Below are 13324 nucleotides of genomic sequence, written 5' to 3' on the forward strand. Positions count from 1 at the left end.
ATTATTCTGCAATCCCACCGCTGCCACCAATGTGATGAAAGCCGGCCGGTGGGTGCAGCTCTCTGGCGCCCCCTTACCTCTCAGGTCAGTCAAGGTACTGCACCTAGAGAAAGTAGTGCCAGGAAGCTGCAACCAGCGCAGGGAACACGGTAGAGTGTTATCCCTTCAACGTCACTAAACCGTAACGTCACTACACAGCACAACCCGCTAGTGCCCTCTTAGCCTCAGGTCAGTCAGGGAACTGCACCTAGGATAAGCGGTCGCCAGAGAGACTGTCCTGTAACCTACTGGGTATCGGGGCCCTCTGTAGTGAGGGCGGTATATATATCTTCCTTGGCCGCGCCAGGAATATATATATATCTGAACCTCCGACCGTCACTACCAGCCTTCCCCAATCCCCAGTTGGTATGCTGCCACCAGTCCCTATTTTAGATATACGCCCAGTCCGTGAATGGGCCTATATCGGGTCAGGAACCAACCCTGGGTAGCGTTTTTGGCTTGAGCCGAGCTCACACGGACGTGCGTTCGTTATGCAGAATAAAAGGCAGACCCACAATTACTTGAGGTAATTGATTATAATAATACACTAGATACACGATATACAACTAAATATACACAGGTATAAGGTCAGGCTAAACTATACAACAATGGAATACAACACACAGAATCACCACAGCATATCAGTTACTGGTTTCTTGATTTTCTTGTGACGCAGGGAGAGGATTCTGCGGTCGCAGGCACGGTTCTTTGTTACAGGCTGAGGCCTACCACCGCATGGTCAAACTGCTCATCCCCTTGGTGGCCTCAGCTGGTGCTCAGATGTTCAGCACCCCACTCTTGGGTCAAGACTGAGGGATCTCTTGTCTGTCCTGCTATCTTACCTGCCCCGTCCCGCCCACTGCTGGTGAGGTCAACTGGCTCAGTCTCCACCCTCAGGTCTAACTTCGATCAGAAGCCCAAATTCTAAGGAACCCAATAACTTCTTCTGGGATGGTCTCATGATACCCCCAGGGGTTCCCATGGATTCGGGCCGCCGTAACCGACCTTTTGATATCAATTATGATACCATACGGTCCTCAGGAATGGCTCAGCGCTATATCTTGGCTTCCAGAGCACGTACAAACGTCTACCGCGGAGGCTTGTGTGCGCAATGGCTCCGGGACGCCGTGATATTTTTTATTGGCCCATCCCACGCAACATGCGTGTACTATTCATGTTTCTATATCTTATGCCTCCATGCTTGTGACAGACAAAGAAACTAGTCCTATGGGACAAATGGTCAGAGTTACAGATGGACGAAGCACCCCCCCTGCTAGCTGTGTTTCCTCCTGAAGTCTTTGAAGCTCCTAGCATTCAAGTGTTAAGTAGGCCCTGGGGCTTCTTATCTCACAGGAGCCTGAATGGGGGGAAACTATCTAGTTGACGTTTTAACAGAAGGTCCCAAGGGTGGGGGCTGCTGAAGTGTGGCCATCCCTGGATATGATTTATCATTACCAAGATGGCGGCTACGGGTTCATCACAGTGATCTTAGTTTAAATTATGATTTCCGCGATGCAGCCATACCTCCTTATGTGATGGTGGGGAAGGCAATGTGATACATGTAAGTATCTGCAGACAATGGTCTCTACTAATCACTTCATTTCCACAATAGAAATTGTATACAGAGACTGGCACATAGGAAAACAGAACACAGTTAGGGTGGTGCAAAAAAAAAAAAGCTTACAAAATAGGCACATGGGTCAGCCCCATTGAATAGATATTTCCCAAGTGCATTTACGAATTGTGAATATACTCTTACAATGTGGAATTTGGTTTTTCGACTAGAAGATGTTCAGAATAATTCAACCGCTACTATGAGATATTTTTCTTGCGCTTGGTAAGGTAGGAGAATACCTTTCTCATTTTTAATGCTATTAAATCATTCTTGTTTGTTTTGTTTTATCAAGAATGATGGTGTTTTATTTTTAACTATTTCTACAAACAAGGTAATTTTTTTGTCAAAATTTAACTTTTAATTTATTTTATAGTCGCAAACAGAAATTTTAAACTACAATTTCTATTTGTGTCCTATAGTGACTAACATTGATTTTCACACAGAACATGAAACAGTTAGTGTAATTGCAGAGGAATCACTGGGTCTTTGGGGTTCATGTAAGTAAATGGGATGTAATTAGAATTTTTTTCAATAATACATTTTTATATTACATTTTTATTTTGTATAGTTTACTTTTTTCCCTCTTGTTTTGTACTTTAAACATCAGAAAAGGTCGTCTTGATGACGTGACAGTTGTCACAATTAGGGCTGTAGTGGATCTACTTATCTCTGATATTTGATCACAAGATCACTGAGAATAAAAGAGGCAGCAGCTGTCTTTTACAGATAGATCCAGAAATATTTGGACAGTGACAAGTTTTGACATTTTAGCTGTTTACCATAACATATTCAAGATACAGTAACATCAACATGGGCTTAAAGTGCAGATTCTCAGCTTTAATTTGAGAGTATTCATATCCTAATTGGAGTAAGGGTTTAGGAATTACAGCTCTCTAATATGTAGCTGCCTCTTTTTACAGGGACCACCTCTTTTTAATTGGACAGTTATCTAAAAAGCTCTCTAATGGGCTGCATTGGGCTATTCCCTCGTTAATCCATGATCAATTAAGCAGGTAAAAGGTCTGGATCTGATTCCAGATGTGCCATTTGCATTTGTAAGCTGTTGCGGTGAACCCACAACATGCGGTCAAAGGAGCTCTCAATGGAAAAGAAACACATCATTATTTGGCTGAAAAAAAAGAAAGAATCCATCAGAGAGATAGCAGTAATGTTTGGAGTGGCCAAATCAACAGTTTAATACTTTCTGAAAGAAAAAAAAAGGGCATTGGAGAGCTTGGGAACTCAAAAAGGCCTGGAAGTCCACGGAAGATAACAGTGATGGATGATCACAGAATTCTTTCCATGGTGAAGAAACACCCCTTCACAACATTGAGCTAAGTGAAGAACACCCTCTAGGAAGTAGGTGTTTCAGTATCTAAGTCTACCATAAAGAGAAGACTACATGAAAGCAAATACAGAGGGTACACCACAAGGTGCAAACCATTAATCAGCGTGAAAAATAGAAAGACCAAATTAGACTTTGCCGAAAAACATGTAAAGAAGCCAGCCCAGTTCTGGAATTCTTGGACAGATGAAACTAAGATCAACCTGTACCAGAATGATTGGAAGAAGAATGTATAGAGAAGGCTTGAATGGCTCATGATCATAAGCACAACACATCCTCTGTACAACATGGTGGAGGCAGTGTGATGGCAAGGGCATGCATGGCTTCAAATGGCACTGGGTCACTAGTGTTTACTGATGATGTGACTGAAGACAGAAGCAGCCAGATTAATTCTGAAGTATACAGGCGATGCTCTCTGCTCAGATTCAACTAAATGCAACAAGGCTGATTGGACAGCGCTTCCCAGTACAGATGGACAATGACCCAAAACATACTGCGACCTGCAACCCAGGAGTTTTTAAGGCAAAGAAGTGGAATATTCTGCAATGGCCGAGTCATTCACTAGATCTCAGCCCCATCGAGCAGCATTTCACATGCCTAAGACAAAAGTTAAGGTAGAAAGACCCACAAACAAGCAAGAACTGAAGTCAGCTGCATTAAAGGCCTGGCAAAGCATCACAAAGGAGAAAACCCAGTGTTTGGTGATGTCCATTGCTTCCAGACTTCAGGCAGTCATTGCCTGCTAAGGATTCTCTACAAAGTATTAAAAAGGAACATTTTCTCGATGGTAAAGTTAATTTGTCCAATTACTTTTGAGCCCCTGAAATGAGGAGGCTTTGTAGAAATATGGATGCAATTCCTAAACATTTCACAGGTTATTTTTGTTCAACCCCTTTAATTAATAATCAAACCTGGAAGTCTACACTTCAATTGCTTGTCAGTTGTTTCATTTTACAGTAGCCTGCAAGAGCCCAAATCACAAAGAATCGGTCACTGTCCAAACATTTCTGAACCTAACTGTATATACACAGCAGTCATTGAGTGCTGTGTGCTGAGAAAAATAGTGCAGAGGGGGTAAAAAAAAAAAAAAAAAAAAAAGTTTTCTGCCTTGCCTGCTGGTTGCCCGGTTGGATTCTGTAGCATAGTATTTTAAGGCCCATTAAGACCCTTAGCACCTTCTTGTGCATGTTTTTACAGTGGGTGTTAAAGAAGTTGTTCACTACTTCGACAACCCCTTCTCATACTTCACACTTGGCAATGATAAAATAAAAAAGCTAATACCTCACCACCCGTGCTGGCACCGTTCCAGCGGTGTCAGCACTCGTGTTCCTGGTGCTCCAGTACAGTTGTTATGACACATGAGCCTGGCGTCCAATCAACGCTGGCGTCACTGGCCCCTCCATCGGACAAATCAAACATCAAGAGGAATTCAGAGCTGCAGCAGCTCTCTCACTTCCTTTCAATGTTCGATTAGTCCGAAGGCAAAGCTGAACATTATTGAAAATCTTTGACTAGATCTCAAAATAGCAGTGTATGAAAGACGACCCAGGAATCTCACAGAACTGGAAGAATTTTCCAAGGAAGAATGTATGAAAATCCCTCAAACAAGAACTGAAAGACTCTTGGCTGGTACAAAAAGCGTTTACAAGCTGTGATACTTTCAAAAGGGGGTGCTACTAGGTACTAACTATGCAGGGTGCCCAAACTTTTGCATAAGCCCATTTTCCTTTTTGTAATTTTTAAAATGTAAAAGATTATATACAAGTGCTTCTCGCTAAATTAAAATATCATCAAAAAGTTAATTTATTTCAGTTCTTCAATACAAAAAGTGAAAATCTTATATTGTATAGAGTCATTACAAACAGAGTGATCTATTTCAAGTGTTTATTTCTGTTAATGTTGATGATTATGGCTTACAGCCAATGAAAACACAAAAGTCATTATCTGAGTAAATTAAAATAATTAACAAAAAACACCTGCAAAGGCTTCCGATGCGTTTAAAAAGGTCCCTTAGTCTGTTTCAGTAGGCTCCACAATCATGGGGAAGACTGCTAACTTGACAGATGTCCAGAAGGCAGTCATTGACACACTCCACAAGGAGCGTAAGCCACAAAAGGTCATTGCTAAAGAAACTGGCTGTTCACAGAGTGCTGTATCCAAGCATATTAATGGAAAGTTGAGTGGAAGGAAAAAGTGTCGCTGAAAAATGTGCACAAGCAACCGGGATAACCGCAGCCTTGAAAGGATTGTTAAGAAAAGGCCATTTAAAAATTTGGAGGAGATTTACAAGGAGTGGACTGCTGCTGGAGTCACTGCTTCAAGAGCCACCACACACAGGCGTATCCAGGACATGGGGTACAAGTGTCACATTCCTTGTGTCAAGCCACTCATGACAAATAGACAACACCAGAAGCGTCTTACCTGGGCCAAGGAGGTCCAAGCTGTTGTGCAATAGTCCAAGGTGTTGTTTTCAGATGAAAGTAAATTTTGCATTTCATTTGGAAATCAAGGTCCCAGAGTCTGGAGGAAGAGTGGAGAGGCACACAATCCAAGCTGCTTGATGTCTAGTGTGAAGTTTCCACAATCAGTGATGGTTTGGGGAGCCATGTCATCTGCTGGTGTAGGTCCACTGTGTTTTATCAAGACCAAAGTCAGCGCAGCCGTCTACCAGGAAATTTTAGAGCACTTCATGCTTCCCTCTGCCGACAAGCTTTTTGGAGATGGAAATTTCATTCTCCAGCAGGACTTGGACCTGTCCACACTGCCAAAAGTACCAATACCTGGTTTAAAAACAACAGTATCACTGTGCTTGATTGGCCATCAAACTCGCCTGACCTTAACCCCATAGAGAATCTATGGGGTATTGTCAGGAGGAAGATGAGAGACACCAGACCCAACAATGCAGATGAGCTGAAGGCTGCTATCAAAGCAACCTGGGCTTCCATAACACCTCAGCAGTGCCACAGGCTGATCACCTCCATGCCACGCCGCATTGATGCAGTAATTGATGCAAAAGGAGCCCCGACCAAGTATTGAGTGCATTTACTGAACATGCATTTCAGTAGGCCAACATTTCGGATTTTAAAAACATTTCTCAAGCTGTCGTTATAAAATATTCTAATTTACTGAGATAACGACTTTTGTGTTTTCAATGGCTGTAAACCATAATCATCAACATTAACAGAAATAAACACTTGAAATAGATCACTCTGTTTGTAATGACTCTATATAATATATGAGTTTCACTTTTTGTATTGAAGAACCGAAATAAATTCACTTTTTGATGATATTCTAATTTAGTGAGAAGCACTTGTATATACAAAGGAAATGTGTCATCTTTAACTTTAGCTCTTTTAGAGATCATTGCATATTCAACTTGCTTAACTGTTCACAATAACTGTAATTTTGACCAGGGGTGCCCAAAGGATGGGGGACATTGCTACATAATTGGGTAGGGGGGGCAACTCATATGTCCTTATAGGATTTAGAAAGAGTCAAAGGCCCATACTTTTGACCAATATGCGGGGCGGAGGGGTGATAGTTGTGTGTGGGGCGGGGGAGGCATGGGGGCAGGTCCATATTTTGCACCTGGGGCCATCGGACTCTAGTTACGCCACTGGTGAGCCGGATATTATAATTTCCGGTCACGTCATCAAAAAGAGGACAGAAGCAGCTCTGGAAAGGAGAGGAAGACCAAGTAAGCATTTTCATACACTTACTCTAGATTACATACATAATTAGGAGGGATTAAGGAAAAAATAGCTGGGACTTCTTAAAGTTTCACTGTAAGGTTGCAGTGCAGCAGGAAAAACAAATGCATGACTTGGCAGGTAGTGGTGATACAGCAAAGTTTGTCTTCGCAGTAAGTAGAGCTATATTCCATAAAAACAGCAAGCTAGGCAACAATACCAGGTAGAAGGAAAAGGTGAATGAGCCACACATTTCTTAACATAGTATTTTCATAAATACTTCAATACATTTTATAGGCTACCATATGTAATGGAACTTGCAGGAAAGTGGGATTATTGTTTCAATAACTCTAAGATTGCCTTCCAATAAACAATCTTACAAGTATTTTCCTCTGAAAACAAGCTGTCACTCATCTATAAAATTACTCATTTGTGGGAGTCTGACAACTATGATCGCACCAATAGGCAAAACAGGGAATTTATATCATCGATGGAAACTTTTATCCCCGAAACAAAATGGAACAGCAGATCGGATGCCAATCTGCCTCTCCATTCATTCTACATGAGACTACTGGAAAAAGCTGAGCACACAGCACTCGATAGGGAAGGATTAAAGTGGCGGTCAAGCATGTACCCTGCTGCTCCATTATAATGGGATCCGATTTTTCCATTTTTCTGATTTGTGTGGGTCCCAACAATCGGACCCCCACCAATTAATAGTTTACCATTTACCCTGAGGATAGGTGATAACTTGTTTTCACCGGACAATCCCTTTAAAGGGATTGATTGACATTAATCACATATCTAAAGAATAAATAAGGTGATAAAGTTCTGCTTGATCAATGGGGGTCTCACTCTGAAACTGTTACCATTCACTAAAATATGGTTTTGAAGCACTGATTCTCCCCAGCTGTGAATCCAATTTAATAGAGCAGCATTAATTGACAATGAATATGTCTCCACTGAATTTTGATAGCAGCTGGGCAGATCTGAGGGTCAGGAACCCTATCCTAGTGAATATTCAGGGTCCTAGTGATCAATTGTTTATCCTTTGGAAGAACCACTTTAATATAGAAGTAACAAATTTTGTGTATTTGAAAACATTCCTTTACTGTACTTGTAAATGCAGCGCTTTAAGAAAATGTAGTTCGTTTTTTTGGGGTGATATACTTCAAGGCACTTGTTAGTTTCATAGATTTTAAGGCTGAAGGTAGACATAAGTCCATCGAGTTCAACCTATAAGCTAACATGTTGATCCAGAGGAAGGCAAAAACCCCATGGGGCAGACATTAATAGCTCCATATTAGGGGAAAAATTCCTTCCCAACTCCAAATACAGCAACCAGACTAGTTCCCTGGATCAACGCCACATCACAGAATCTAGTGGCCATAATCTGTAATATTATAAACCTATAACCTAACATGTTGATCCAGAGTAAGGCAAAATCCCCATGGGGCAGATACTAATAGCATCACAGAATCTAGTGCCCATAACTTGTAATATTATATTTATTGAGACATCCAGGAGGACCTCCTTGTACTTTTTTAGTGAATCGACATTACATTATGTGGCAGAGAGTTCCATAGTCCCACTGCTCTAAGGCTGTGTGCCCACGATGCGTTTTTTAAGCGTTTCCGCAGCGGCAAAAACGCTGCAGAAAAACTTAAAAAACGCATGGTAGAAGGCCTGCCATGTCCCCCAATGATAATCCGCATGTGCTGTGCACATGCTGCGGAAATTTCCGCTGCGGATTATTATTGCGGAAAAAAACGCAGCACTACCAATTATTTTGCGGAAGTGCTGCGTTTTCGCCGCCATTGACTTGCATTAGAACGCACCAATTTAGCAAGACTGCATCTGTACTTGCGTAATTGGCACGTTCTAATGTGCGGATGGTACCCGGGTGTAGAGGAGAGGAGAGTCTCATCCACACCCAGGTACCATTAAAAAAGCTGTAAAAAAAGAATAAAATAAAAAATAAATATATACTTACCTTCTGGCGGCCCGCGCTGCGCTCCTCCTTGCTTCCCGGCACTTCGCGATGGAATAAAGGACCTGCGCTGACGTCAGAGTCATGTGACGGGTCACGCAACGCTGACGTCGGCAGGTCCTTCAATCCACCGCTGCCGGCAGCCGGGACGGTGAAGCAAGACAGCGCGGGCCATCGGAGGGTAACTATACATTTATTTTTTTATTTTTTGACATTCTCTCGGTCACACTATATAAATCCACGCTGTTTGCATGGATTTATATAGTGTGACCAAGTTGACAAGCACTTTCCAAGTGATGCTAAAATTGCTTGGAAAGCGCTTGTCAACCCGCATGCGGAAATGAAAGTGAAGAACGCTTCACTTCCGCTTGTCCCTGGCAGGAAAACGCATGTACAATCCGCATGTACAATCCGCATGCGTTTTTTTCTGCCAGGGAGATGCAGAAACGCTCAGGAAAAAATCCTGAGCATTTCTGCATCGTGGGCACATAGCCTTACAGTAAAGAATCGCCGTCTGTGATTATGATTGAAGTTTCTTTCCTCTAGACCTAGGCGATGCACCCTTGTCACCAAGCAGTGGAAGCAATACTTTTTACACATGTATACATTTTAAAAACTCTGCGATAGGGAAAAGGAATATATTTGTACCTTGACTTCCAGATTTTGAAGACCTTCCTTTTGGTGAAGGGAGTAATAACAGTTCTAAGGAATGGACTGCAGTTCCCTTTTCTTGTTTGTCTTCTGGCGGTGGTAGTGGGTCTTCTGAGATGTGGGGCTTTTTTTTCTCAGCAAGCATACTGCCAGCAGCACGTGCAGCAACTTCCTTAAGTAATGCTGCTGACGAAGTCATTGATGCCAAAGAAAGGAATGGGCCAGCTGGGGAATGACGTTCTTGACCTGAAGTCATACCTCGCTCACTAACTTTCTTAGACAAGGCTGCTAACGTGGAACTAGCGGACTGAGAACTGAATGGTGAAGTAAAGGTCTCAAACCTTAGGGTTTCTTCTGTTCTCATTTGTGACTGATCTTGTAACACAGCATTAGCAGCAGCTTTCAGTTTAAGGATTGCAGAATCCGGTGACAGACCACATGTGTTATTTGAGTTCTGTAGCCATTTATCCTGGCTCCATATAAACCGGTTAGTGGGTACAGCCCCATATTGATCACTGTTTTCCTGTTTCTCAGCTAGTTTTCGGGCAAGAACACTCAACTGCTTTGCATGGTGAGATGTAGGAGAAAACTGTAGACCTTGCGGATCTTCCCTTCCATTTGTAGACACTTCTGATACCAGCTGAACAGACCCAGCTTCCAGTAACCGTCGAAGATTACTACTTAATGGCTTATTCGCGCTGGCTTGGTCATCCTCATCCATCGAGGATGCTGAAGTTGACAATTGTTCCTTACAATGGGAGGCATCTTTAAAAACTTCATTTTCAAAAAATCCAAGGTCAGCATTCAAACTTGGAGTAGCACTTCCTAAAGAAGTATCAGGAGACGTGGGCGACTCTCGACCCCTATCAGTAGGAGACAATTTAAAATTGTCTTGTACATCACCAAAGGAGTCTTCAGATGGCGTTTCTGAATTTGCTCCAAACCAGTTTTCTTCTTCACTGGCTTCTCCGACTTCCTCCCGTCTGGCACCATCTACAAGAAAGGGTACAATCACTGTTACAAAAAGGCATTGATCCTAAATAAGCTTTTACCCTGGCAGCTGGCGAGAAAACAGCCACACCTTTGCCATATTGCTCAACATATAAATTGTACGTGCCAATATTTTGCAGACTGAAGAGTTCTGTGAACATGGCTTTCAGGAACTTCTCCGTATGATTAGAATTGGAACAATCTGTACTAACAGACCTAGACGTTTATGCTTAAGAACAAAAATGTTCCTAAATACCAGATCACTATAAAGCCATAGGATATAAAAAACTATCACATTTAAATGGTATATGCATTATACTCAGATTTTATTCAGGCCTCATTCGGACGTCCACTTTTCACAAAGAGGTCGTATTTTATCCATGTTTTTCATGGATAGAAGACATACCTATTATAGTCTGTCCACAAAAAAATCATGGAGACATGTCCAGTTTTGATCCAAGTCAGGGATCAAAATCACCCATACAAGTCTACGGGTCCTTGAAAATAACAGACCTTGCACTGGTTCTATCCGCGTGCAATCCATTTTTAGCATTGTAATGGGAAAGAGAAGTTTTCACATTTTTTGTTTTGGCATATGAGAAAATCACTAATGAACATGGATGATAAAAACATAAAAACTGATATTGACTAAATAATGATGACAATCTGATCCGACAAACTGATGAAAATCAGTTAGTTTTTCCATGTAAGAGAAAAAAAAACAGAATATCTGAATAAGGCTTTACATAAACTTAGAGCTGTGAAAGAAATGGACTTATGTTTCTTTAACTAGTTGTCACTTCTTCATATTAAAGATTAAGGCAAAATTACATCATATCATCAGCTGCTGAGAACTTAATTTAAAGCAGATGTATCACCACATTTCATAATGCAGACCACTTACATTATAAATAGATCTCTTAGACCTGAGGAGACTGGTGTATGTACTAAGAAAACCCATATTAACATATCTGTATAGTCCTTTTTGAAAATGTAAGCAAAACCTCTGCAGCCCTAACCTGACTGACAGCTCCTCAGTATCCCTCCTCCATGCTGCTACTGAAGTATCACACTGCTCAGTACAAGCTGCAGCTGTCAGGCTGGGATAGTGCAGACTGAATACACTTGGACGCATGAGCTTTCTCATTCTAGATGGTCTCATAAAAAGTTAATTTTAATATCAGTAAAACAGTATGAAAATCATGCCAGAATTGCTGCAAGTACACCAACCTCATCAGGTGTAAGATCTATTTAATAATATTAAATATATAATTCATTATTTGGATCACACTCAGATGATATCTGAGTGCAGTCCCGATTTCTGCGGACTGACAGAATGGAGAGAATAAAGATTTTTTTTTCCATCTTCTCCGCATCCGAGGGAATCTGATCACACTCTGATCAAAGTTTGATCAGAGTGTGATTTTGCATAATCAACCAAACTGTATCGTATGAGAGAATCTACGGCACGTGACTCTAGCCTTATTTTGGAAATTAGTACTAGTCCAAGATGTCAGTGATGGTCAGTGTGATATTCTTACATACACCTATGGCAAGCCAGCGGACCATTTTAAATGACCCTCCAGGCATCCCCCTTACAGGGCCTCATTTGCCTTTAGACACGCATTACTGCTACTTTATAATCTGTTGCTTCCTTAATTTCCAAGATCTGCCTTCTCTACCATGCCTGACAGCTCTCCTGACAGGTTTCAGTAATTGTCGGCCCCATAACATAAAAATCCTGGATTATATTTTCTCATAACTCTGAGCTTTATTTATACTTTATAATTTCTATCAGAAATGTATAAATAAATTACTAACCAGGAGTTACCATTCACATTTGCAAAGGTTTGTGTCTCTGCACAGTCTGATACTGTCAGCACTGCCTGCAGAATGCCAGAGGGTGTAGGGACACCACCTCAAGAAGGTAGCATTTATACATTTCGAATAGGAAAAACAGCACAAGATAGAGTCTAATCATTGTTAGATTATAGGGGATCACAAGTTTCTACTGAAAGAGACATGTGTCAGGAGAGTTGAGAGATTCACTGTAGGCTGCAAGCTTTGAGCTCAGTGAGCATTCTCTGCAAAGCATTCCCAGTCACTTGCTCCTTTTTCTTAATACTGTAGTCTTCTTTTCCATTCTGCATTCTGTCATTTCTGTGAAATACAGCTCAGAATTCTCCTCAGGGATATAGATCACATGGTAATGGTGTGTATGCATTATCTGCACATTATAACAATTTTCTGCTTCATGTGTTTAGAAAATGTGTTATGCAAATGAGATATTAAGGGAAAAAAAGTGCCGATATATATACACACATTCTATCACTTGGTACCATACAAGGGAGCTAAGGACATACTGTAATGGTAAGGGACAAGTTAAGTTTCTCATTAAAGGGAAATTCGGGTTGGGTGGGGAAGCTTTTTCCCAGTTTAACTCTTCCTTACCATCAACATGTGTCCACAGCTATACTACAGAAAGGTTTGTGGTACACACGGTTATGCTTGAATAGCAATGTTGGACAATTATAAGAAAGTCACTTGTCACCAGCACTGGATTGATAAGCAAGTCATAACAGTTTTGTCCAGGTACATATAGTTTGACTGCTGCGGTGTCTCATTTTTCAGATATCCATATATGTAATTGAGGAGGGTCTCCCACTTAGGACTCCCCTCTATAAACCAGAATGAAAAGCTGCTCTGTATCTACGTCTCAATCTATTGGACTCAATACGTACTTATATTACATTAAGCTGAATAGCGGCTATGTCATACTACATTGCAAGAAAAGTATTTAACTGACTACTACTTGCCCTAGCAAAATTTGCTATTTAACGGGCATGCCTGAAGCAGGAACTGAGGCAGTCAGGATAGGGTTATTTATAGGGGCTGTAGAGGAGTGATATACTGCAGGATGGGTCTGGATATAGAGGGGCTGAGAGGGGTTCAGCTACTTGTTGTCTGCTTCTGAGAGATCAGTGATGCGAAATTCCAAATGCTGC

The 13324-nt window shown here is 41.4% G+C and overlaps 1 protein-coding gene across 3 annotated transcripts in view; it reads right to left on the minus strand.

Annotated features, from left to right (window-relative positions):
- Positions 1-13324, minus strand: part of ZNF827 (zinc finger protein 827) — a 260321-nt gene that overhangs the window by 200931 nt on the left and 46066 nt on the right. For all 3 annotated transcript variants that reach the window (XM_073642498.1, XM_073642499.1, XM_073642500.1), the window contains exon 2: positions 9327-10322. In XM_073642498.1, the coding sequence (XP_073498599.1) occupies positions 9327-10322 (996 nt within the window). The remainder of the gene's footprint in view (positions 1-9326; positions 10323-13324) is intronic.

The sequence above is a fragment of the Phyllobates terribilis genome, unplaced genomic scaffold (genome assembly GCF_046119375.1).
Source record: "Phyllobates terribilis strain yellow unplaced genomic scaffold, ASM4611937v1 Scaffold_1__5_contigs__length_1240528914, whole genome shotgun sequence".
NCBI classification, from domain to species: Eukaryota; Metazoa; Chordata; class Amphibia; order Anura; family Dendrobatidae; genus Phyllobates; species Phyllobates terribilis.